Genomic DNA, 27,791 nt, shown 5'->3' with positions numbered 1-27,791 from the left:
TCTATATTATGGTTTCAAGTTTTGTGCTTTTATGGGATTTCTGTGCGTGTGAACATGTGTGTGTCTCTGTGTCTGTTTGTTGTGCGTTTTCTTTGGCTCTTTTTCTTTGTTTTGACCTATTCTGGTTTGTTTAATTGTATTCTATGTTATTTTTTAGATACCTGTTTGTATTCTACTGATAGAGAGAAAAAGAGCATGGTTTCAGGTGGGTGGGGAAGGAGGGGGACCTGGGAGGACTTGGGGGAAGGGAAACCATAATCAGAATGCACTGTATAAAAAATCTATTTTCAATTTTTAAAAAAGGGGTGAAATATTTTGATCAGATGATTTTATAGTTAAAAACTACCCATGGCATAGAGGGGGGATACAACTGTAATGTTGAATTTCCACATGACACAGTAAATATAGCAAATGTGAAAATGATCAGAACATAACGGTTTTCAGGAAGAAACAAGCAATCCCTCAAACCAAAGGCTGACGCTGCTGCTCCAGACATGTGCCCTCCTCTGTGTGCATGTGTGCCTTCCTAGTCAAATGATCTGCTCTCATTTGGCTGAGTTTCAACCACAAGACATCACTGTGCACTTTTTTTTTCTTCAAGATACACGTCACCACACACCAAGAAAGGAGGAACTTGCAGTGTCTGTGGTAACATCACTTGATAAACAGACTCCTTGAACAGCAAGTGCCTGTCTGCCTACACTATATAAAGCAGCAGACGTGGACTAACAGACACTCATTGAGAGAGGACCATGAGAGCTGCAGCCATCTCCATGCCAAGGCTGGACAAAATTCCAGGAATGTTCTTCTCTGCTAGCCCCAAGGATCTGAAAGAACCTAGCCATTCACTTCTAGATGACAAAACGCAAAAAAAGAAGCCAAAGACTTTGTAAGTTCCTTCAGTGTCTCTCTTAGATTATCTTTTACGACCAAGGGAGTATGAATGAATGGACGTGAATGCCGGCATTTAGTTTATGTAGATCAGAGCAATTATCTGTTGTGATTTCTAAGTGAGATTCAGTTTTATTCGAAAACAAATCGTGTTACAGGACAGTGGGTGGGAATCTTTCTGGACTTTGACTCATAAAAAAGAGTCTGTTTTAAAACAGCAGAATATTGTATCAGCTATTTTTCATTATTACCTTCTTTCTCAGACACCTTAGCTTTGTGTTCTTTTCCTTTTATAAAAGAAGTGAGCTTTCCTACAGAATTGTTCATCTTTGTTGTCTTTTGTAGTGGGATGGACGTGAAAGCATACCTGAGATCTATGATCCCACATCTGGAATCTGGAATGAAACTGTCCAAGTCCAAAGACATGTATGTACTGAGTATACTGAAATGTTCTAACTGTATAAGCAACATAGACATTGACTGTCATCTTTGTGTCATACTGACACCACTTGCTTCTGGTCTTTGTGTCTCAGCCATGTAATCCCATGGAAGGCTGAGGCAGGGGACTGTCACTTGTTTGAAGCCAATCTGTGCTAGAATAAAGCCTTTGTTCTTTAAAAAAAACAGCATACAAAATTACTGTATGCAGTGCACTTCCTTTACTTTAGGTAACATAACAAACAAGATTAGGCCATATTAGAGCCAGTGGACATTGATTACAAATATGTCCCAACAATTTTCTACTCATGTTTGTATTGTTCTATTTTATTTACTTGGATATTTTAGGCTGTCTTGACAGACTTTTTTTTATAACTACAGTAATTAAAGGGAATTTTATACATAAAATGAGAATTAATATATATTATAATATATACAATATATTTTATATATTATATATAACATAACATATAAAATAATACACATTAGAATGAGAATCTTAGTCATCAAAGGGTAGCAGCCATTATTATTTCATTTGGGATTGCACAAACTAGTTTATTAATTTATGTCATTTTATTAATTGTAGACTTTCTGCTGAGGAAGTAATGCAGTGGTCTCAATCTCTGGAAAAACTTCTTGCCAATCAAAGTAAGTATCCATTAACTATGCATTGTTTGGGGGGCAGCGCAATAATTTAGTAGATTGGGTATATGATTAATGCATCTTATCAAAGGAAGGAAGGAGAGTATGCAAGAGGTACTTTAGTTTTTCTGTCGTCATTGGTAATTTCATCACAATATGACTTTGTAATATAGCACTAGATTTTTACCACGGCCTTTTAGACAAATCTGCCAAGACAATTACATGTTTTCATGGATTCAAGAACAAAACTAAAATTATGCTAGGTTGCTGGAGAGATGGCTGATTGGTTAAGAGTGTTTGCTGCTCTTCATGACTTTGTTTCCCCATACTCTGGCACTTGTCTCACAACCATCCACCTTAACTCCAGAGCTGGAGGATCTGATGCCCTCTTCTGGCCTCTGTGGGCACTGCACACAGATGCTCCTACATGGAAACCGAAAGGGGGAACACACATATATATACCCATAAAGAAAATAGCCTTGAAAAAACAAAATAAAGATAAATAAAATTATGCTGCAGTTTCAAAGTTTTAAAAGACAAGCAAATATCATGTCATATCAACTACTATTTTGAAAGGTACTTAAAATGTACTTTATATAGTTGGATATAAAGAGTAGTAATCATTTACTTAGTCTTCTATGATCCACATATCTATTAACTTTCATGCATCCACCTTATGTGGAAGGTATTTTAAAGGCACCAAGGATTCGAATGCAAAGACACAGTTTACCACTGCCTTAAAGATGTTTGGGATATACCTAGTACATTCTGCAAGTATGCACCATTATACATATTTTAATGTAAGTAAGCTCATGAGAGGCTTGTGAGAGTTTTGATGAAAGGAAAAAAAAAAGAATGAAACCAGTTCCTCTCCTCCATGATAGGATTTCAACACTATTAGGATTAGAACTTTATTCAAAAGTGCAGACTTGGTCTCAAGAGTAAGTTCACCCTCTTCTCCACAGAAAGACACTAAGGAAAATTACTCGTGTGGGGGATGTGGGTCTAAGAAATTCAGCATAGTTTGATCATGTGATTACAAGACTTAGTTTACAGTTTAGCTAACTGAGTAAATGCATATAAATCTCAACCGCACTAACAAATGTAATTCAGTGTACCAAGTGTACAGGTGACATGCAGACCTAACATTAGCTGACTACCATCGTTTGGATGAGGAAATTGCATTTTTAATTATCAACATGATGTCAACCCCTTCAGTCATTAACATTTCCTTGGAAAAAATCACTCTACACACTTGCTCAGATGTTGGTTTTTATAAGTAATGATATTGTTCTATAATCAGCAGTGCTCAATTTCAATCTAAATACTGCAGGAAGCAAAGCACATTTACATGAACACACAAAGCAGTGTGTGACTGTGGACAAGATCCTCTGGTACCAGATTCCTCTTCCACACATAACAGAATCCCTAAGGCTGCTTATAAATTATGGCACAGCTATTTTAGCAGTAGCCCTCTCATACCTTTGTACATATAGGAATGGTAGAACTTGTTTATAAATTCTTTCTACGGTATATTCATTTACTGACTCAATTAATTTACTCTACCTCTCTCTTTTTAGCTGGTCAAAGTGTCTTTGGAAATTTTCTAAAGTCTGAATTCAGTGAAGAGAATATTGAGTTCTGGTTGGCTTGTGAAGACTATAAGAAAACGGAATCTGAGCTTTTGAGTAGCAAAGCAGAGAACATATACAAAGCATTTGTGCATTCAGATGCTGCAAAACAAGTGAGTATTAAGGTCATTATCATTAGCATAGGTGTGTGTAAATTTTACCTACATAGAGAAATAGCATTCAGTACACAGATTAGGTTGAAGTCCTTGGTCTCATGGTATTAGTTATATACAGGTATGTGCATTTGTGCATTCAATGCAGTGGGACTATTCCCTGTATTTGAAAAAATAACAGTATAGAGATAAAAAATACTGATTTTTCAAAACTGTCCAATTTGATTGGGCGGGGGAATGGAATGAGGTAAGCCAGGCCAAACCAGTATGTTAAGGGACCCTTAGTGAACTATTGCAACTCACATAAGAATAAAATGGAGACTACTACAACACACACAATCAAAGCAGCAGACACACGTGCAGCTACTTAGCAATGTCAGTCTTACAGGAAAATACTCCCAATCAGTAAACCTAAAATGTCCATGACACTCTGTTTTAGTATATGGACTACTTTATATGGATATTTAAATTTTTCAAGTCTATTTGGTTTTGGTTTTCCCAACTACACCATAAACAGAAGCAGAAAGAAAAACCTCTTTTTGCTGTATCTTTTTGTAGCTCTCCTACACCTAGTATAGGGCTGGCTTAGATTAGCAATTCAAGACATGCTTGAAATGATTTAAATAGGAATGTAGAACCATTTTATTAAGGTGCATCTGAAACACCAACAGCATAATAAAATGTATCATAAACAGCCAGTAGACATTAATCAACAAATATTCCTTTTCAGATCAATATTGACTTCCGTACTCGAGAATCTACAGCCAAGAAGATTAAAGCACCAACCCCCACATCTTTTGATGAAGCACAAAAAGTCATATACACACTTATGGAAAAGGATTCTTATCCCAGGTTCCTGAAATCAAACATTTACTTGAATCTTCTAAATGACCTTCAGGCTAATAGCTTAAAGTGAGTGGTTCCTGACTGACAGGAATTAAAAGATAGTATCAAGGACAGAAGGGAAAGGCCAGTGGCATGGCCCACGTGATCACCTTGGCCTGCTTGGGTGACTCAGAAGGTCCAGTGGAAGGACAAGTGACTCAGAAAGGATTAACATGGAAGTTATCCAGGTAGAGACTCGAGGAAGCATCAGCAAGGAGAGCATGGAGAGACAAAGGGGAGGAGACACTGTGGTACTGTCGTGAAATATAGTGGGACTCTGTTAGAACACCCTGAGAACTGCAAGGTCAGCTGACTGGCAAGATGGAAATTACGAACTGTTTGTACGAGACGGATTACAATGAGCTGTAAGCTGCAGGAGCAGCGGACATGTATGCTCCATGTTATGCAGATTGTGTTGAACTCTTGCAATCTCCTTCCTGTGGATGGCCAGGCCAAAATAGGTGCTGTAAATAACAGTTGCTATCATTGACACGAAGAATTTTGTTATTTGTTTATTTAATTGTATTTGACTTGGAGTTGAGGAAGAGAATTGTGTATTTAACCTAAGCTATTTTTCTTAAAACTAAGAAGTCATAACACATTTGTAAATTAAATTATCACAGTGTCAAAAATAAATGTGAGCTTTATATTAAAATAGAGACATGTCTTCTACTTTGTCAATTTCGACTCTGTTTTTTTTATTACTCTGGTTTAAAAAAAAAATTGAATGAGGTCAACAATATACAAGCTACAGTGGACAAGGGAAAGTCCATGAGGCCGACACAAAGAACTACAGGCAACTAAGGAATGCTAAGCGTGGGAGAAACAGTCTTCCCCAGGGAAGAGCACGGCAATTACTTATCCAGCACCATGAAACATACAGTAGCATCATACAGGCCAAGCATGTTGTATTTATGTAAAATTAGAAAAGTTGTATATATATATATACATTAGACGTATATAGATATTCCTAAATTTATACACAAATATGTGTGTAACAATTAATGAAAAAAGAGGCCATTAATTTGAAATAAACCAGGAGAGTACATGGAAGGGCTTGGAAGAAGGGAAGGTGGAAATATTTATTTATATTATAATCTCAAAAAATAATAGAAATTTTAAAAATTCAAGCAAAAGATTTGTACTTTCTACTGTCTATTCAGCATCACTAAGTTAATACTATACTTTCTCTATTATGTTGGACAAACTTCACCAGTTTTCTTTCTGTTATACAATCTGTTCAAGTTTCAAATTGATGAGAAATGATGGCATATTTGAAAGGGGAAGAAAAAGTTATTTTAGACATGAGGAATTTCCTCATGGAATGTTCAGAGCAATGCTATGAAAGTGAAACTTCAAAAAGATAAAATTCCACAATTAGTTAACTCTCAAAATCACCTTGTGTGTTAAAACACACCCTTATATCTGGCCCCATCCCAGACTGACCGAATCAGAATCTCTAACTGCCGTAGCATGGAGACCTGTATTTCGAAGGAAACATCAAGTCATTCTGAAGATGACTTGGTGGTCGGGGGCTGGGAGCCTTGGGATAAAGAAGCAGGCATGGGGCTAGGGATGGTTGACAGCTATTCTGACATAGAGTCTCCGTGCCTTCTACTGTGCAACACTGCCCCCTACTGACCAGAGGCGTTCCCAAAACCCCTGAAGTCTACAATGGTGAAAGAGTCCCCTAAGTAGGAAACTCAGACCCTTCTGAAAAGAAGGCACCTACAAAGCCCAGAAAAAAGACGGAAAGAATAAAGGTCCCAGAATCTGTACATCTGTACATCCCCTTGCACCTGGGCTCCGTATCATTTTCAACAGCCCATCATCTTCATACCATCATGACCGGCTGTGTATTTCTCATGCAGGCTCTGTCACACACCAGGCAACAGTAATGGTAAGGAACATGTAAAGCAGGTTTGAAGAGATTTTAAGTTTCCATTGGATTGAATCCAAATGAGTTCTACATTAGGCTGTGTTCCACTATGTCGCTGGCCAAAGGGTAAGAGAAACTTGGGGAATCCGTGTTATTCATCATCTGCAGTCATCTCTTTCCTTTGACTCTACCAACACCAAATTCGATTCATCTTCCCTCTACTGTCTGTAGTCGACATAGCTCATCCCATGTTAAAATTTAAATTTTTTCTTTTTTATTTACTTTTGAAGATTTCACATATGAGCACTGTATTTACACCTTTCCCCCACTACTCCCTCCAATTCCTTCTGTGTCCACTCCTTTTCAAATTCATGTTATTTTATGTACCTCTTACCATAGGCTCCTATTGCATCCAATTCACAGAATTCTTACTATTTACAATCTATTGTCTCTTATCCTCTAAACAGATAAACAGACACACACATCACCTTCTAAAGCATAGATGTGCATATATCATTTTCTATGGCATCAGCTGAAGCAAAAGATCTCCTGGAATTTAAAGCCCTCTCATGGTGACCTTCACTGTACAACTTCTGTTATACCTTCTTGTATCCATCCTACCTTAATATCACACTGGATTATCTACTGCATTTTGTACAAGTCTTGGAATGTGCATGGCTAAAAACTCATTTCGCTATCTCTAAGTCTCAGTTAACCTCTCCCCTTATCTAAAATAACTTTCCCTGCTCTCTGCACAGCCTAATCAATTCTTCAAGGTCCAGACTGAATAACTTTTCCATAAAACCTTTTTATAATGCTATACACTATGAGACAGTTATCTTCAAAGCTGATGAAGATGAACTGCAGGCCATATAAACTCTGGGTACTCTGCTCCTATTTTAAGTGCTACTGTCATGTTAAATAAAATCCAGACCCTTAAGATTGAGCAGTACACCAATCCAACAAACACACAGGTCATAAAATGAATGCTGCTGGTCTTTGTCTAAATAGGTTGTCAAGTTAAAGAACTACCCAAATTTGGAAAGACATCAAAACAAACATCAAACACACCTCATCATTATAGAGAAAAACATCGACCTGGTTGCATGGATTCCAGGTAATATGGTATGCAAGATATGATCTACTAAAGCATGCGATAAAGTGTGAGGTAGAGCTAACTTGGATTCATTCCAGTGGAAACCCCAAATCACTGCACTTTAAAGATGATTAATCTACACCTACCATTACTCTTGTTTTGCATTGACATCTTATTATAGTGTGATTTTTTTCATAAGATCACTGTAAGAATGTGCACGATTCAAGCACTGTCTGCTTCATCTATGATTTTAAAAAAATATGTTATAGCTTCTCAGTCTGAAGTGAGTTCAGTCTAAGGCTGAGCCATATTATGATATTAAATTAGAAACACTGAACAAAATATATCAGTAAAATTCATTTTTCTCAGATTGGTTTTATTATGCTTCCTGTATGTTTATCCTCCAAAGCTAGAGATTTATAAAGGTAAGTGTGTGGGGTAGCCATATACCCAAGAATGTCTAATTTAAAAGAACATATTTAACCATTCAGGATAGCATGGGATAAATTAATGTTCAACTTTTCTTTCTTCTTATAGGCAAATGTGGGCCATACTATTCAAATAGAAATCTCTAATTGTATATTGTTGAAAATAAAATTATAAAATAGAGTTAAACATTTCAAATGCCAGAACTATAAATTACTATACAAAATTGTAACGTTTCTTCAAGTCAGATTAAACTGTATCTATGGAATTAGAATTATTAATCAACTACAGAAATAATCCAGTCCTTTTGGTTGAACACCTTCAAGGCTGGAAATGGATTATACAAATGGAAAGATGTATCATTTTTCGTATACAACCTTAATGAAACTGACTTACAAATTAAGACAGTGACACAGAACTTTCTCTGAAAAATCTTTCTATACACTCAATATTTGACTGGCTATTTCATAGTAGCTCCTTAACTTGAAATTATGAAATAAAACCAAAAGAAAAAGAGAGAGCAAGAAATGAAAAACAGGAAAGAAGATGAGGAGGAGGGATAGAAAGGGGGAAGGAAAAGAGAAGAATAGCACTTTAGGTGGAGAGCCCAGACTCATGCCACCATCACAGTGTCCAAAGATAAGTTCTATACACATCCCCCACACGAGGCGGGTTTGCCTAACTCTACAGAAGTTATGCTTCTGGGCTCTGAGAAGCTTCACACAGCCCTTGCTGAGCCAGGACCATTCTGACACCCCATTTGAACATCAACACTGAGTTGCCTCAAGAATGAACCTCAATCCACAGTCAACTAGTTAATAATCTGACAAGTCACAGTAATAGCAAAGAGAGATGTAAATACCTATTCACAAAGGGGAGACCAGATATTAGTATCAAGAAACACTACCAATGACCTAACTCCAGATGTCTTGGTCCTATCATAAAAACAAAAACAACAGGAATAATCAAGATAATGTATCTCCTCCAAAAGTTAGAACGTCAACTCAAATGATGTACAAAACAATGATTTTAAAGTAGCAATAATGAATATGTTCAAGGAACTCAAAGGGGATATGAACAAATGCTGAAATGAGGATCACAAGAATATAAACAGTTAAATCAGATAGTGAAAACAATTCAAGATACTAAAATATAATGTAATAAGCAGAAAGAGCCTCGAAAAAAATTCAGAAAGTCAAATAAAAAATCTCAAATGAAAGCCTCAGAAATAGATTGGTCAAGTGATTTGATCAAGTCAGTTCCACCCAGAGATGTAGGGATGGTTCAATGAAGATAAATCAATAAACATAATTCATCTTATATATAAATTCAAGGAAAGAAATTACATGATTATCTCAGAAGCAAAAAAAAAAAGTGTTTAACAAAATCCAACATCTTATTATGATAAAAGTCCTGGAGAGGGAGCTGGAGAGATGGCTCAGCTGTTAGGAGCACTCTTCCAGAGAACCTGGGTTCAATTCCCAGCACCCACATAGCAGCTCACAACTCTCTGTAGTTCCAGTTCTAAGGAATCCAACCTTCACACAGACATGTATGCAGGTAAAACACCAATGCATATAAAACAAAAATAAATAAATCATCTTTAAAAGTCCTGGAGAATCTTAGGTATACGGGGGACATATCTAATCAAAATAAAACCAATATCGAGCAAGCTCACAGACAACATCATGCTACATGAAGAACAACTCAAAGCATTACCACTGAAGTCAGGAGCAGGGCAAGGATATCCATTCCCCCTACTTTCTTATTCAATATAGAGCTTGGGGTTTTAGCTAGTGCAATAAGACAAGTGAAGAAAATAAAGGGGATATAAATGTGAAGAAAAAGAAATCAAAGTATTCTTGTTTGTAGATGACATGATTCTATACATAAAAGATCCTGATGATTCCACTGGGAAATTCTTAAAGCTGATAAACACATTGAGTAAAGTAGTAGGATACAAAATCAACTCACAAAAATCAGTTCCCTTCCTATACAAAAATGGCAAACATACCAAGAAAGAACTCAGGAAACAATCCTGTTCATGGTAGCCTCAAAGAGGGAGTGGAAGAAGTCTAATCAAGGAATGGAAATACAATGGAAACTAAGATACTTGGGGTGAAAGAGGTCATAGATTTGTAGGAGTAACATTGTTAAAATGGCTGTTCTACCAAAAATAATCTACAGATTCAACACGTTTTCCAACAAAATTCCAATACAATTCTTCACAGAAATTGAAAAAATAATTAATATGGAAACACAAAATACTCAAGATAGCCAAAAAGTCCTGAAATTAAAAAAAAAACAACTGCTAGAGCTAACACCATTTCAGTTTTACTACAGAGCTACAGTAATAAAAACAACATGGTACTGGCATAAAAACATACACATTAATCAATGGAATAAAATTGAGCACTCATACATAAGTCCATACTACAAAAGATATCTGATTTTTTTTTTCAAAAAGGCCAGCTGTAGAAAAGTTGTCATCTTTAATAAGTAGTGCTTGTTAAACCGGATAGCTATGTGTAAAAGAATGAAACTAATCCTTATCTCTTACCCTGCACAAAACTCAACTCCACTGGATAAAGGATCTCAACCTAAGACTTTGTTTCCTGAATGTGATAGAAAAGAAAATATGGAATATGCTTGAATTTGTAGGTACAGAAAATGACTTTCTCAACAGGATTTTGGTAAGCAACAATTGGTAAAGACATGTCATAAAAGTAAAAAGCTTTTATACAGCAAACAACACAATCACCTGAGTGAAGAGGCAGCTTACAGAATGGGAAGGAAAGTAATCCTTACTAACTGTACATCTGACAGAGGGTTAGTTAGTACCTAGTATATACAAAGGACTCAAGAAGAACTGAACATCAACAAAACAATTGAAAACTGGGGTGTGGAAATGAAGAATTCTCAAAGAATGAAATACAAATGGATGAGAAGTTTGATTTTTTTTGGGGGGGGTTGGTTTGGTTTTTAATATTCAACATTCTTAAAATTAAGGAAATGCAAATTAAAACTACTTTGCAGTTTCCTCTTACCCAGTTAGAAGGTTGGGATAATAAGTGACGCCAAATGTTGGTGTGGATGTAAGGAAAGGGGGACACCTATTCACTGCTGGAGGAAGTGCAAATTGGTACAGCCACTATGAAAATATTTGTTCAGGTTCCTCGAAAACCTAAAAATAGATCTGCTCTTGGTTTTATACTCAAAGGACTCTATATTCATATACAGAGATTCTTGTTCATCTCTCTTCAATGCTGCTCCCTTTGCAATAGGCTATAAATGGAAACATCTTAAATGTTCATCAAATGATTAATAAATAATGAAAATGTGGAATATTTGCACATTATTCAACTGCTAAGAAATAATAAATTATGAAATTCACAGGAAAATGGACGGAGCTAGAAACAATTATTTGGAATAAGGTAACCCAGACCCAGAAGGAAAAACATCGCCTATATTCTCATTTTTGAATGCTAGATTTGAATCTTTATATATGTAAGTATCATTTGGAATACCAATACATGTCAGGAAACTAACAAGGGGCACGAGAGGGCAGTTTCAAGAAAGTGGACATAGATTAAACAGTATAAAGAGGTAAGAGAATAATGGAACATGAAAGATAATGGGGTAGGGGAAGGGAGGGGAAGGCAGAAGATGAAAGATGGGGAGTGATAAATAACAATAAACCCTTTTAGAAATGTCACATGGAAAGTTACCACTGCAAAAGCTTCCTAAATCATGAAATTAAATGGAGTTATCTCATAACAAAGCAATACTATGCCTACTAGACACCAAAGCCTAAAAAATATAAGCCAAGTGCTGGGCCTAGAGAGACAGTTCTGCAGTTAAAAGCACTGGCTGCTCTTTCAGAGGACCTGAAATCAATTTCCAACACCTACATGTTGGAACCCACAGCCATCTGTAACTCCAATTCTAGGGATACAAACCCCTCTTCTAGCCTCTTCAGACACCAAGCATGCATTTGGTATATAGACATACATGCAGGCAAAGCATCCAAAGAAACTTTTTTTTTTAAGATCAGTGCCGGGAATGGGTTCATCTTTTGGAATTGTTGGCCATTGCTGTACCATAAACCTCTAAATATTATAGGCTCTTGTTTTTATTTACCCTTCAGAACTTGAAAGTAAGATCCTATTTCTAAAAACACCATATACTAGAATCATAGAACATAGATAATCAAACTGCTACTGACCTGCAGCTTTATGCCTGCTGACTAGCTTTTATAGTATTAGAATGTGTTGTGCATGCTATCAGAGTAGAAAAGTAATCATGAATGTACTGAGCTATGAACCCTGCCAGCTGTTACAACCAGCTTGGCAAGATATGCCCACTGGTATTATAGAAGCATGAGTGTTATAGGTGTAACAACCAATTTCTGGTTGGATTTAAGGCCCACTTTACAAGAAAGCACCTTGACTGGGGGAAAAAAAAAACTGTGGCTAGATAAGTCATAGGCTTTGGGGCTTTGGGTAAGAACCCACTACTGTTTTTCTGTAAGATAACCAGTGTTAAACCAACTTCTAATGACTCAACTCTCATCATACAAGCTTCTTTATTCAGAAAATGATGATTAATACCGATACTCCACAAGTGGTCATGGTCCAGAGAATAAGAGACTGGAAAGAGAATGCTCAGCCCTGAACGGAACATCAGTATCATATACCCTCACCCAAAGACTCAAGGATCATTGTGGAAGAGGGGGCAGAAAGGATGTAAGAGCCGGAGGTGGAGGTTGAGTAGAAGAAGACAGTGTTTTCCAGATACAGCATTATGACAACATGCGCAAGATCACAGCAAGCTCAGACCAGACAAAAATCCCAGCATGAAAAGGGGAGGTACACAAGAAGTCCCACTTCTTACTGAGGAGCTATTGACAAATGATAACTGCTAGAAGAGAGAAAGTCGGTTTCCTTTAAGGGTGTGGCCAGTGGACCATACCAGCCATGCTCCAGTGGACAGCCACATACCCCAGAGTATATTGGCAGCACAAGTTGGAAATGATAGTTTTTTGTTTTATGCTTTGTTTTTTTTTTTTAAAGGAGACACAAATTTGGGTGGATGGAGAAGGAGAAAAAGGAAATGGATCTGGGAGGAGTTGGGGGAGAAGGCTAGATACGATCAAAATAGATTGAAATAATTAAAAGTATTTTGAAGGAGGGAAGAATAAAAGGAAGAATTTGCTAAGGATCTTGTGTTTATATTACTATATATCTCCTTTGATGGCTTGAATAGATTTTACCTTTTCAAGTTGAATTATTAAACCAAAAGTGATTTTACTATACTTTACAGTTGTTTATATATATTTTACTTTTAAATCCCTACTATTGGAGGTAGATTTAGATAGGAATGTGAATCTAAATCCACAAGAACACACAAACTTATAAACTTAAGGAGACCATGTCTTAATTTGGATTCTTACTACTTAGGGAAGACCCATATTGCAACCTAGATGACTGAGAAAGAAGTTAGGTTTGAAAAAGTGGTGGCTTGATTCACTTAAATAAGCATGCTATGTGCTATGCTCTATTCTATTTTTGTTTTCTATGTTCCATTTCTTTAATTTAGAAGAACTACATTGGCTATAATGTACTTCAGAATGTTTGTACACATCTTCTTCTCTTTCTCCGGGAAAACACGGGTAAAAACAGGGTGTCTAGGATCCACCCTGTGGAATATGACAACTTCATGTATTTCAGGGGTTTTCAAAATGGATACTTCCTTATGGAACCCATGGGAAAGTGGATAACTTCTCTACTTCTCAAAGGAAAACAATGGAAATATTAAAAAGTTATTTAACTCTAATAGTTAAAAAACACCCAAATAATAAAATAGACATTAGATTTCCACATGTAAGGAAAACAAACTTCCTTCTGTTCTTTGTTTAATCAGTATTTTACTTATGTGGCATTAGCTGACTGGTCCTGATGTTGCTCTTCACAGAGAAGGATAAGGAAAATATATGAGGAAAACAAATAACTTGGGGGAGGAAAGAGGGGAATCCTTTCCAAGTACAGGAAATAGTCTATTTTTTTTTCAAAAAAAAAAAAAGTAAAGAAATGATTTAAAAATACTGTGTGCAGAAACAGTCCCTGGAATGGATGTTGGAGGAGAAAGCATAACAAGGGAAGCCCAAAGGCTATTGGCTAGAGTTGAGACCAGAAATGTCACACACACACACACACACACACACACACACACACACACACACACTGCTGAGTCAAGGCAATGAGACAGAGGTGAACAGTCATACATACCTGGTGATTTGACAGAATAGCTAATGGAGAGAAACAAAAGGAAATTCTGAGGTGTCTATCCTGGGCACCCAAAACTACAGCAAGGCCCTTGGCTACTTCATATTTTCTTTGAGATCTTTTCACTCAAGACGTGCATTAAAGTGATTGGAATCGGAAGATGTGAATACTAAGATATAATTAAGGCATGTGCTTTGAAGAGTCTCCAAGTGTAAAATAAAGTCATTTTTTTTCAGTAGATAACAGTCTCTTCCCAATAAGCCTTCATATAACTCTTTCACATGTTTTCTTTCAAACCTCACCTTCACCATGGAAACAGCAAAGGCTCATATGCAATTATTTAGGCTCAAAACAAAAACTGAGAGTCAAAAGACTAAAGAGATTTGCAGTAGGTGATGGTGCTAAGTTCAGAAGCACCGATCAAAGATATGAAATAAAACTGAAATCTAAAGTGCATACCACAGACAGGCAAAAAAGCTACCAAAGACCAATCACAATGGTATCAGGAGTGGGCAGGGGGGACATCCTAGTGAATTCGACATTGTGGCAGAAGTTACTTCTACAGTGGTCTTGTCCCTCAGCCTGATAGTAAGCCTATGCTATTCCCCAGCAGGTGGTAGAATATTCTAATATTCACAACTAATGAGATATTTTTAAAATGAAGTATTTTTAAAAGCAAGTTTCTTTGTTGGAATTTCACTTAGTCCAATCATCCTTACTCTAACTCCTTAATGAGGATGAACTGAAATTTATTCTTTATGGATAGAGCAAGAAAACCACAATTTCTTTAAGCGTTACATATTTTTTCCTTTCTTCCAAAAAGATCTGTTGTCATTCTGGTGGAAGTCAGAAAGTGAAAAGTCTGTGATCTAAGTTTAAATCAATATTCTGTACACCATATTCTGTATCATTGTCATCTTCCACTCCAGTTCTAAAACATTTCATTTCAATTATCCATAAAATGATTGCTTTCCTAGGCTAGTATTTTTCTTAAATCCACCTACTCATTTAAGGTTTACAAATTACTCACTGTAAACATATAGCAAGTAAAGCACGTTTCCCACATTAAGAATTGAACAAGATACTGCCTACAATGTACATTTGACAGAGTTATTAGAATAATTGTAGTGTCCATGGATGTAGTAAGAAATACTAAGGTTACAGTGAAGATCCATAACTATTCCTTGCTCAGAGATTTACTAATTTCTATTTAAGAATATTAGTTTCCATGGTTACTCCTAAAGAAGAGTCCAGATCATTTTCCAGCCGAGTGTTTAGAAAAGAACTCATCATTAAATTAATTAATATATTCACCAATAGTGATTCACTCTGTCTGTGTGCCATGAACCATGCCTCCAGATAGAAGCACTGAGATAAAAGAGATACATCTCACAACCTTTGAAAGGTTCACTGTGTTCTAAAAATAGAAGGAACAATAAGTTGCAATAAAAAAGACTAAGCATTATAAGAAATATTCAGAGAAAAATTAGGATCAGCTGATAGAAGTTCTTCAAAGTTATCTCTCCACGTACCTCAAAAAAAGAAGCCACTTGGAACCAATGTCTGTCTCTTCCTCTAACAGGAGAAACTGCAACCCACCTTCACATCAGCACCCTGGTCAACCTCCTTGGACACCCAGTCTTTTCAAGTTTGTCTCCTTTTGCACTTTCTCTAATCCCCTCTTTTCACAGCTTTAGCTGGGTGCTGTATGTTCTTCTACAGACTCCCATCTTAAAAGGCAGCCATGGGTGCAACTGATACCTCATCTCAGGGTGAGGATGTGAAGCTACAGAACCAAAGCACTCAGCAGCATGGCCAGTGAGCTTTTGAGATCTGCCTATCTCCACTCCGAAACACTACAGTTCCAGGCACACACACACACACACACACACACACACACACACACACACACACACACAGAGTTTTACATGCATGCTGGGGAATTGAACATTTGTCCTCAGCATGCAAAACAAGCACTCTTCTTGCAGGCAACAAACAAGTAGATCTTATTTGTTGCTTGTTTTTTTGCCAGACAGTACACACACACACACACACACACACACACACACACACACACACACACACGAGAATTGAGACCATTTCTGTGCAGTGTTATGATTGAAACGTATGGCTTTTTCCTGACATCTTGTTGATTTTCCTGTTCTATCACTTTTAAATTATAAGTTGCTCATCTGTCTCGCAGTGTATTTATTCCTTCTCTTCTTTAGTTGACTCAGGAAGTCTCTTGTTTCCATGATTCCCATTTGGTTCCTTATCTCAGCCTCTACCTGGGATGGTTAATCTTGACTGGCAGCTTAGTGGGATTTAGAATCACCATGGAAACAAGTTTCTGGACATGTCTGGGAGAGCTTGCCTAAACTAGGTTAATTGAGTTGAGAAGGTGCACCAAAGGGGAAGGTTGGGGTCCTGGACTGAATGAAAAACGAGAAAGAAAGCTGAGCACTGCAGTCACCCGTCTCTGCTTGCTGCCTCGGGTGCTAGTTTGACCAGCTAGCTCCTGTTTCTGCCACCAGGACTTCCTGGCTATGGTGGACTGTATCCCTTGAAACCATAGCTAAAAATAATAATTAATTAGTTAATTAATTAAAAAATAAAATATGCCAACTTTCCTTAAGTTTCTTTTGTCTGGTGTGTTGGGTTTTGTTTGTTTTGTTTTTGACCAGTGAGAAAACTAACACACAGTCTCCTTTGAACTTCTCATCCATGCTTTTCATTGTCCTCTTTACCTTACTCAATAGATTTTCTATATTTAGGGTTGGGGAGAATTCACTGATATTTTTTAAATCATTCGTCTGAATTACTTATCCAAAATTTCATCCATTTTAATATTTTTATGTCAGCTGCTAGAGAACTGCAATCTTTTAGAGTTACTTTGCCTTATTTTTCAGATCTCCTGTGTGTGTCTAGACTGGGATTTGTACATACCTTGGGATGGGTATCTCTTCCACTTCCTCATGAGAGCCTTCTTAAGGATCAGCCTTCTCCTGACTGTGCTTCTGAGATACTGAATTGTTATGAAGTATTGAATGAATTTCCAGTTTAATTCTAGAACAGATTTCCTGTTACTTCTTTTGATGGTCATTAGTGTATTCTGACAAAAGACATACTGTATCGGGACATGAGGTCCTGTTTCTGCTTCATTACCACAAAAGTAGAAAACTGCTAGTGAATATCTGCTGTATGCTATGGACAACAGAGTATAAAGGGTAATTCCTCTGTAATTTCTCTTCTAGTCTTATAAACAATGTGAGACTCAGAAGATTATGTGAGTGATCTATGCTGCTGCCTCTCACAGTGGCCAGGGTCCACAGACTCTGCTGTTAGTGTAGATAGAATGTGCAGACTGTATCTTCCAGTTTCCCTGGACATGCCTACTGGGATCTTGACCACTGTGGATTTTTAATCTCCTCTAATCTCTAAAGTATCTATTGAATTTCAAGTGGAAGAGGGTTATGTGTACACAAAGATACATTAACTCTTAGATCAGCTGAGAGTGTAACTTAGCTGCAGAACATCTGCACAGCATACTCAAAAGTCTTATGCTTGCTGTGTGATATTTTGTTTGTGTCCTGACAAATAAAGCTTGCCTGGAGATCAGAGGGTAGAGCTAGCCACTAGTTAACCATAGAGACCAGGAGGCGGTGGCTCATGTCTTTAATCCCAGTACGTGGGAGGCTCACACCTTTAATCTCGGCACTCAGGAGGCTGAGAGAGGAAGTGAAAATGTGGGACAGAGACAGGATCTCGGCCCCTTTAGGTCTGAGGATCCGGAGAGGTAAGAAGTCATTGGTGGCCGTTCCTCTGCTTCTCTGATCCTTCAGGTTATTGCCCTGATATCTGACTCCTGGTTTTTATTGGTAAGATTAATTAGGTTCACACTTCACATGCTTACTCTCAGCATTGTGCAAAAAGGGAAAAACAACAGAAACAGCAAGAAATTGCAAGAACCTAGATACAGAAATAAAGTAAAAACCAAGCACTAATTGCAGCATCCACAAATCTACCGATAACAACAGACATGATACAGACAGAAATGACACAAACCATACAGACAGCTTTTATGCTTTTGAAAAAAATTAATTAAAAGGAGAAAGTGGAAAATGGAAGGTAAAAGAAATTATAATATTCAAGAATGAAAAGGGAGAAAGCAGAAAGAAGGTGAACTGTGAAAGCTATATTTTAAGAAAGAGAAAAAAAGAATCCATGGCTGACTAGCTGGCTCGGCAGGTAAAGGCACTTTCCTACAAACCTGGGCTTAATCTCCAGAACCCACATAAAGGTGCAAGGAGGGAACTAAATCCACAAAGTTATCCTCTGATTTCCACACGTGACCCATTGCACACACAGCTACACACACACACACACACACACACACACACACACACACGCACACACTTTTACAATTATGAAAAGAACAGGATAAAAAGCAATAAAATATATACAAACAAAATAGGAAAATGAAAATATATGTGTATCTACATACATGCATGTGTGTTCCAGTTAGTCAGCAAATACTTTTTAAAACAATCAAAGCCTCATTTGAAACATTTTCTTTTTTTAAAAAAAAAAAAAAAAAGCATTGTCTCATCTAGGGTGATCTTGCCAGCAAGAGCAGATATTTACTAAGTTTGCCAATATGATCTTCCTTCTGTGTCTTCCTGGGAAGGAGCAAAGCCTTGGTTAGCCCGTTGATTTTTGTGTCCTACTCTTTCGTGTGTCAGTGTTGTCTTCAGCCTGAGAGGGTTGAAAGACTCTGGCTCTGGCTAGTGCAAGGCATTGTATTATCTCCTTTTCTCATGGCTGTGATGAGACACCTGACAGAAGCAACTTCGGGGAGGAAGGAAGGAGGGTTCAGTTCAGCTCACAGGCTAAGAGGGCTTCATCTGTCGTGGAGAAGGGATGGCAGAGTTCATGTGCTGTGGAGACTCCTCAATTAACAGGCAGATGAGGATGTAGGCAGCATCGGAGAATGCTGGTGATTCTTTCTAGCCTTTTATGCCAGGGGTTGTCACCCTGTGCGTCGTGACTCTTTTGGGGGTCAAACGACCATTTCACAGGGGTTGCCTAAGACCATCAGGAAACACATTATGATTCATAATAGTAGCAAAATTACAGTTATGTAATTACAGTTATGAAGTAGCAATAAAAATAATTTTATGGTTGGGGGGTCACCACAACATGAGGAGTATATTCTCATTAAACCATCTAAGCTTACCGTCGCAGACCATCTCAGCTTACCGTCACAGACCTTCAAAGTGCTTCCAAATCCAGGCAAGTCAACAATGAAGTTCTATCATGGGTGGCATAGGAACAAAGTTCTCTTGGCTGGAGTTTACTCTGATCTGATTGGCTTAAGTACTTCAGGGGATGGATGATACTGATGGCACTGCTTCCTGTTTGTGCCAGGTGCTCTCCTGAAATCAAGTAGGAGTGTAGGGCAACAACAGTAGTGGTACAGGGTGGATTGGGCTTTCCACTACCCACTACAGTGGTTTTGTGAGGCCTGCTGTCGGGTCCCAACATGCAGCCCTTAGGACCAACTCAGTGTCCCCACCTCTAGCCGGTCACTGGAACTACCAATCTTAAAGAAAAATTACACTCGGTCACAAATCCCACTGCCTACATGTTTCAATGATTTTGCTTCAGTGGTCTTGGGCCAAAAGAGAGACAGTGAGTGGCCAGGACAGAGCAGTGATGTTTGCTATGGGTTCAAGGAAAAGAATAAATTAGGAATTTCTGTCTGAGTTTAAGTTTCCAAGGGCAAAAAAGGCACATCTATGCTAAAGATTCTGCTAGACTGTTTCAGGATTGTGAAGACATGGAAAACTGCAGACCTATAGATAAACTACTCTGAGCTATTTTTTGGTTCCTATTATGACCTCCATTTCTCAGCCCACTGTCTGTCTAATACTCTTTTAATTATCAAGTAAGACCTTCAAAGCATATTCTTAATGAACTGCAAGCTTCCACCAGCCCTAAACTACGATTATCGTAGACAGTATAGGAACCCATAGCAGGGATTCCCTATTTGGCTGTAATCTGCCTCTTTGTGGCCTTCACCACTATATGTGGGAAATGCCTTGATTTACAACTTCCTTTGTTTTATAACTATTAACCTATAAAAGAGGCTATAGAAGTTTATCTGTATGTAGCCTCTTCGATGGTAGAGCGTTCTATCCAGGGCCACCTGAGTCCACACATGCAGGCCATGGTCACTAATAATGCCTGAAGAACAAACTATTTTCTATTCCCTTTCAGGTCGCTCTGCATTGATGTTGTCTGTCCCCTACGGAACTGCGGTGGACTCCCTGAACTGTTCACTGCACTAGGTGAGTCTTCTCGAGTTGTGTTGATTCCAAACCACCTAGAACCACAAAGTACTACTTTCTGCTAACCTGCCATCTTGTCTCCCACTGTTATTATTTGTGGTGCTTGAGACAGGGTAATGGATAAAGAAAAAAAAATGTTCACTTAGTGTATGGTCTAAAGGCAGAGAAACTTAAGGATCCTCTATGAGGATCTCTTGAATCATAATGTGGCAGAATATGAAAGCAGAAAAAAAAATCATGTGGGTCTAGAAAAGAAATAATTTCACAGGAGAGTGTGGGAAAGATGCCGGTTTCACTTTATAATAACCCATTGACCCCCCACTCTCGTGGAACTTTTATCCCTTTTCATGAGAATGGAGACCCTTGACCCAATTACATCACAGAGATCCCTGAACTCCTCAAGACACACGTGGAGAAAATGAGCTCTACCTGAAGTGCAGTAGGGGGGTCAAACCATCTTCACACTATGGCCATTCACATTTGTCTCTCTCCTATACTCCTCATTCTAAAAGGAACACTACCAAAAGAAATCTGACAATACAAGGCCACATGAAGCAATTCCTGTCCCCAGAATATCCATGCAGTCCACACTGGCATTTTGGGGAGTGACAAATAAAAGCTGCAGAGATCTGGGAATCGTTAAGATAACTAGGGAATTTTATCCTGGTAAATATAAAGACAGCAATTAAAAAATTAACAATTCCTTTTTTAAAAATCCCTATTTCATCTTTAAAAACATATGGAGGCATTCTGGAAATAAACACAACAACTTGTCCATCAGAAAATAGTACTATTTTGTTCCCATGTTAGGCAAGGGTTATCTCTCTAACCTTGTGATGTTCTTTGAGATAGAGCTGACTGGAAGGGAGGATGTAAGCTATCAATGAGAACAATATCAGAACAGTTTGTTTCAGCTACAACTTATGACAGAAAAGGACAAAAACAACATTAAAATGGAGGTGAGGACAAGAGAGCAGGAAAAAGATAAGTGATGAAAAAATTTGCAACTGATAGTAAAACTTACATTGAGGCAAGTTAACCATAAAACATGCGTTTTCCACACACACCCTTAGTTCAGTCCCACATCCCATACTGATATAAATAGTTTGGGGTTAAAAGTGGCCAATCAAAAAGACGAAGTCAGAATTCCAAGTCAATGCCATGGGTGTCTGGAAAGTGTACCCTGACTAACCTGGCAATTCAGTGAACACAAGGAAAACTCTGCATGTGAAATCACCAGGGCCAGTTTCCCTGAAAGGTCATTAACTACTTATGAAATCATCTGTCCTATGGGGAAAATACCTTGTGATGTACAAGTGTGACCCAAACACAGCTTAACCAAGCAGAAGAACATGAGCTTTAAGTACATAGCTGTCTGATATTCATGTTGTCCTTGACATGGGGCCAGATTCTGAGGGAACGTCTGAGGGAGAAGAGAGCACCAGCAGAGTGATAAATAACAAGGACAAATGCCCTGAACATTCTGTAAACTTTGGAGAATGGAAGAACAGGGTCATGCTCATGCAATAGTAGAGAACTTTCCTGAGTTGGAGTTAGAATTAAAGCACTGACCAGACAGAGCACATAGAGCTGAAAAACAAACCACTCTACCCCAAGAAACAAGAACTAGAAGAGATTTTTTTTTCCAATACATATCACCAGTACTGCTGGCATACACAGCATCTTAATTGCTTCCATAGAGTAATGTACTTTCCACCCAGGTTTTAATTATTTAAGAAACAAAATAAAAAGATTATGGTGGAAGCCAAAATATTACTGATCCAGGTAGGTAGACATAGGGATGGAAGTCAGAAGAACTTGCTAATTTAACACAGAATTAGGTCAATTTGCCTTCTAATTACAGGAATACTGGATGGGTGCCAGGTCCTGTCCATGCTTGAAGGAAACAGCCTGAGCTTATAGTCTTTGGACAAGTTCCTTCCTACTAGGGAGGAGGCAAAGGTGTCTGCTGAGGATGATAAGAATCGCAAATGGGTGATAGAAGAGTAAGATGATAATAACCGGTTGGATCTCAAAATCAAATACACCTCGATGTTGATAGAGTTCTTCATCTATGGAGCTTCTTCTGTATCCCCCAGAAGCAGGGATCTTCGCATCATCTACTCTAACTGTTTCCAGATGAAACTGAACTCACTCTGAAATAATGGCATTGGGTGATGCAAGAGATAGCAGCAGACACTGTGGTACACAGTCCCCCTTCAGAGCTGAGAAGCTCATCCTCTGAATAGTGAAGAGTTTGGCTGCAGACAGATCAATCACTGATGTGTTCCACTGCAAATACCCCCAGTCCTAAGAAAGATGCTTCACTAAGTGTGACATCCCTTTTGAGGAAGCCACCTACATGCAATAGCTGGTCACTGAAGGGTCTAAATATCTCACCTCTATCTCTACTGGGTCAAATGTAAAGGATTATTTTAGCTCCAAATCCCCAGATAGAATCATCTGAGACCTTTAGGTAAAATAGGTTGCAATAACATATAATGGGATTCAAATGAAATAAAATAAACATCTTTAAAAGGAACATTTATTAATTTACAACAAATATTTATTAAGGCTATTCTGCAGAGAGGTGCTAAGTTAGGTCCCATGACCAACTAGACACATGATCTGTGGTTGTGTGGTTTTAGTTTGATTTGGAAGATACACATGTGAGGCTAAGAGGAATGGTATGAGGTCTACAGAACCTTCACAGATCCAGCTTGTAACATTTGAAGGTTGAATAAAACAAACCAATTTGTCCAGTGAGTGTTGTTGCTATTGGGCGCTTTTGTGTATTGTGTGTTTATTAAGATAGGATCTTGCTATAGTCCAGGCTGTCCTCAAACTTAACAATCCTCCTGTCTAAACTCCCCATGTACTGCGACTACAATCATGCATCACCCAACCTGGCTCCAGAATTGTGTTTTAATGTGAATGTGTTATTATGCTTCCTTATGACAAATACTGTTTATCTGGATGATATATCCAAATAGGTGAGACATTTTCTAAGTCATCTTCAAAAGGCCTCTCAGGGATGCCTGTTTTCATGATGGTTAATGATTCTGAAAATGTGTTTTATCTGGTTTAGAATTCATACTTACCTTTTAAGATCTTAAAAAAATATGTAATGGTCCTGGGTTTTGCTGGCTAACATCTTCTAGATGAATCTGTTGAGCTTCATATATTAGAATTTCTTAGCTCCCTGCTGACTCATTATCCACATATTTCCACTATTATGAAATTGCTGATCCACTAAAGGATGTGTGCTTGATAGTAATCAACTGTAAAATTAGAGAACACCGAATTCCATGTTCAAACTATGAGATTCTAAGCCTTTGACAAAGAACCCTGCATTGGAGGATGAATTACGAAATGGAGAGAGATTGTTTGATTTCTCAAGAAAAGGAAAAAGTGTATAATAATAACAAAATGAAATGGAAAGAAGAAACTGCAGAACTGTTTATTCTGAAGGTGAGCAAAGTAGAAATTGAGCTGATGGCCACTACAAGAAGGAGAGGATCACTACGGACAGTAGCTGGGTTGGTACTCACTGCTGACAGAATTACTGGGCCTGCTTTTCTTGAGTCTTGAAGATACTTGCTCAGAAAACAGGCTAGATTGGTTAAAGGAAAGTCACCCCCAAGAGGACAAAAGGCAGGGAAAGGATGTTAAAGCTATTGGTGTCAACTAGACAGCTGGATAGTATACTGGAAACACCAAAAAGGAAAACGTGTTGAACCTGGGAAAGGCAAAGCTGACACCAGGAAGCTACCTGAGAGGTGAAGAAAGAGTTTTCAGTATCTGTTTTAAACCACCTTACCTCAAAGCCAGTAGGGAACCTTCTGGATTCCAAGCTAAGAAAAGACACCAAGGACATGAACTGAATCAGAGTTCACAACTGGGTGAGCTACGGTGGCGACTGGCCTGCCATGAAAAATGGCGTGGCACCTATTGGTGCAAAGTAAGTATGAATGTCATGGGAGTAACCAATCACTTTCTGATTGGGCTTATGCCCAGTCCCCAAGATGAAACTCATATCTGGCGCAATAATGAGGAACAAAGTCTAGAATGTTCTGCTAAATGAGCAGGGTTAAACCAACCCCCAGTGACTTATTATTATCCCCATAATACATCTCTTAAGGCTCATCAGATAAGCTTTTTTTTTTCAGTTGATGGTGATTAACTCAAAGAACCATAATTGGTCAAGATGCAGAAAATAAGAAAATGAAGAATGTTCTGCTCTAAAAGCAACATCCCTAGCATACATCCCTCCCAAGGCTCAGAGATCATTGGGAAGAAGGGTAGGAAAAATTGTAGGAGCCGGATGTGATAAATGACTGCAAGGAAATGGTGTTTTCTGAACACAGCAGCGGGACAGTTGCACATTTGAACTTGATGCACTTGTGACATCATGCATAAGACCTGTGCAAACTCAAGGCAGAGGAAAATCCCAACTTGAAGAGGGGAGGTGGATGGGAAGTCCTACCCCAGTTGAGGAGCTATTGGCAACTAATAGCCACTGGAGAGGGAGAGTCCATTTTTTTGAAGCACGTGGACCCTGGTAGGTCCACCACACTTGAGTGGAAGACCACACATCCAAGAACCATGGTAGCACAATTGTACTTGAAGGGAAAAAAAGAAAATAAAAAAAAGAGGACATGAAATTAGGTGGGTATGGAAAAGGGGTAGATCTAAGAAGAATTTTGGAATGGGAGATTGATATGAAAAATGCACTGTATAAAATTTTCAGAGAACTAATAATTTGCAAAAGAAAAGGGAAAAAGTTAAAAAGAAATCATTTTAAAAATAAAAAGAACTGAATCAGGAAGTTAAGAAAGGGAAACAGAGACCCAAAAACGCCTGAAAAATAGAAAGCCCAGCCAACTCCTCTGCATGAATGTGGAGACAAACCACCAGCAAAACCAAATCAGAGGGGTGGTTTTTTATATATCAGAATTAGCTTGTTTCTTATTTTCATTTATTAACAAGCTCAATGTATTTGTATTTTATTACATAAGTTTTTAAAATTTAAACTAAAGTTCAAAATGGATTCTTGACATTCCCTCTTGATGAATCAATGTATCTGATTTAAAATGGGTAGCAAGATTTCACAATACCCATATCACCATCAATACTACTTCCCGGGCATAGTAAAACATAATAATGGAATAACAGTTTCTGGTGTTATGTAGTCTGTTAGTTAAGGAAATGCTGTCTGTAGTTAAAGGAGAGAAGATAAAAATCCCATTGGATTAACAGTAAATGTTCACTTCACAGGTGCATGAATTCAACTTTTATTTATGCTTGGAAGAAAGAAGAAATAGGGGCCCTCTGTTCTCAACCAGGCATCTAGAACCTGTCTGTCACCCTCAACATTGCTGACACACCACCTTGACCATCCACACCTACTGGTAAATGGAGATAGAATAAAAGATTGACTGGAAGGGGTTTCAATGGGCAGGGTCTATAATCTATATGGAAATTGTATTCTAAATCCTATTGAACAGAACAAGTTCCAAGGTCTCAGAAATACTCAGGAAAGTCTGTAAAATGGAGCATCTGGTTCAACACTCCCTTCTTGAAGTCAATTTACCCTACAGAAGTGACAGTGTACACCAAGATTTTTAAAGTCATGGAGATTCAAGTGGTGCATAAATAATTTTATTATAGGATCCCTGCCATCGTCAAAGTATTCAAAAGGCCTTTCTGTATAGAATCAAATGATGTTTCTATGCTGTTGATTGCAGCAATATGTCCCTGTGGTCTATCTACAAGTTACCTTCTAGCTATTTGAGCAGTTCATTGCAGGCCTAGAAGATGACTGTATCATTAGCCAGCCTCACAGTCCTTACTCCGCTTCTGTTTATTTAATAAACGTTGCTAAGGTGCAAGATTCCATGGTCATCTCAAATACCATTTTAGGTGATTGTGGTAGCTCTTTTCCCTAACACTGAGTAACTTCACTCTCTATAGATGTCTTCTGTGTCTTTCCATTATTTCCAAAACCTACTCTCGTTACTTTTCCCATAAAAGCCTATTTGCTGCAGATTCATCTTCTCCTAAATTCTTATACTCTTTCTATTTTCCTCTTTTCAGGATAATTAGTTATATAGGAGCTTATTTCTCCCCTACTATTTTTATTTTAAGCTAGTTTTTTTCCCCCCTGAACATTCATCTCCTAAGGAAAGCTCTTACAAGGAAGGCTTGAAAATGTTGTATGTTTATTCCCAAGTATGTAGCATAAAAAAGAACAGTAAGTGCTTGCAGATAAGTTTCCCTTCAAAATATTTGTGAGAAATTTAAGTTGTCTAATTAATATACTCAATTTTGTTAGGTGATTTTTTATAAGAAACATAGACGTGTTTTTGCAAATTATGAACTGCTTTAAAAAGGGAAAGAAGAAATAGCAACTATGGTGACAAATATTTGACACTCAGCAGGATCTATTTTATGCCTTTCCTGGAAGTCAAGTGTGGCCATGCTCATTTCTCCAAAATGGGCCATGGATGGAAGTGATGAACTTCGTAGTTGCAGCTATGAGAGTGCTGGCCTCCTCCACATTCCTCTTCCTGCTGGTTAGAAGTTAACCTGTAGCCACCCAGTGCTCAGCACATGGCTGATATCAATGCCTGGGACTCTGGAGGACTTTGGAAAGTAGAGGATGTCTATTACTGCATTACTTGCATATGCTTCAGTATTGCCTTTGCAGCTCTCATTGCAATTCTTAATCTAATGCATTTAGTAATGTATTTGTTATTATTATTGAGTCTGTTCTGCATACAGCATCCTTTATTCCAAGAACTAATTACACAGAATATTCCCCAAACCAGTTACCATCTCCTTAAAATACACGACAGATGGTAAATAAAAACTTCACTGATCCACTCAAGATAAGGACCTAAATTTCCAAATAATAGTGGTAATAATAATTAATTTGTTATATGTTATTAACTGAGTGAGTGTTTCTTCCATGGAAGCACATCATAAGATGGTCCTTGCTAAGCATCAGCACATTAATCTTGGACTTTCTAGCTTCCATAACAGTAAAATATAATTTCCCATTCATCTTTTATGGTGTCTAAAATAGACTAAGACACAAACTAAAATCTCACAAAATATAGATAATATACTAGATTAAACACTGAAATTTTTAACA

At 37.8% G+C, this 27,791-nt stretch overlaps 1 protein-coding gene and 1 long non-coding RNA gene across 3 annotated transcripts in view; one reads left to right on the top strand and one right to left on the bottom strand.

Moving 5' to 3' along the window:
• LOC128109765 (uncharacterized) overlaps positions 1–27,791 on the bottom strand; it is a 93,428-nt gene that overhangs the window by 7,550 nt on the left and 58,087 nt on the right. The window lies entirely within an intron of this gene.
• Positions 726–5,259, top strand: Rgs1 (regulator of G protein signaling 1). Its single transcript, XM_052737122.1, has 5 exons — positions 726–889; positions 1,237–1,317; positions 1,916–1,977; positions 3,552–3,715; positions 4,446–5,259. Exons 1-5 carry the CDS (start codon positions 753–755, stop codon positions 4,629–4,631), a joined length of 630 nt encoding a protein of 209 aa, XP_052593082.1. The 5' UTR covers positions 726–752; the 3' UTR covers positions 4,632–5,259.

This window comes from Peromyscus californicus, unplaced genomic scaffold, assembly GCF_007827085.1.
Source record: "Peromyscus californicus insignis strain IS unplaced genomic scaffold, ASM782708v3 Scaffold_14__1_contigs__length_90479793_seg_2, whole genome shotgun sequence".
NCBI lineage: Eukaryota > Metazoa > Chordata > Mammalia > Rodentia > Cricetidae > Peromyscus > Peromyscus californicus.
Note: the sequence above shows the minus strand (reverse complement) of the source record. Positions and strands in the feature narration are given on the sequence as shown.

Excerpts from the sequence above, each read along its gene's own strand:
- Rgs1 (XM_052737122.1), top strand. The coding sequence starts at position 753 with ATGAGAGCTGCAGCCATCTCCATGCCAAGGCTGGACAAAATTCCAGGA. Across the intron at positions 890-1,236 it reads AAAAAGAAGCCAAAGACTTT|TGGGATGGACGTGAAAGCAT; the intron begins GTAAGTTCCTTC and ends TGTCTTTTGTAG. Across the intron at positions 1,978-3,551 it reads AAAACTTCTTGCCAATCAAA|CTGGTCAAAGTGTCTTTGGA; the intron begins GTAAGTATCCAT and ends CTCTCTTTTTAG.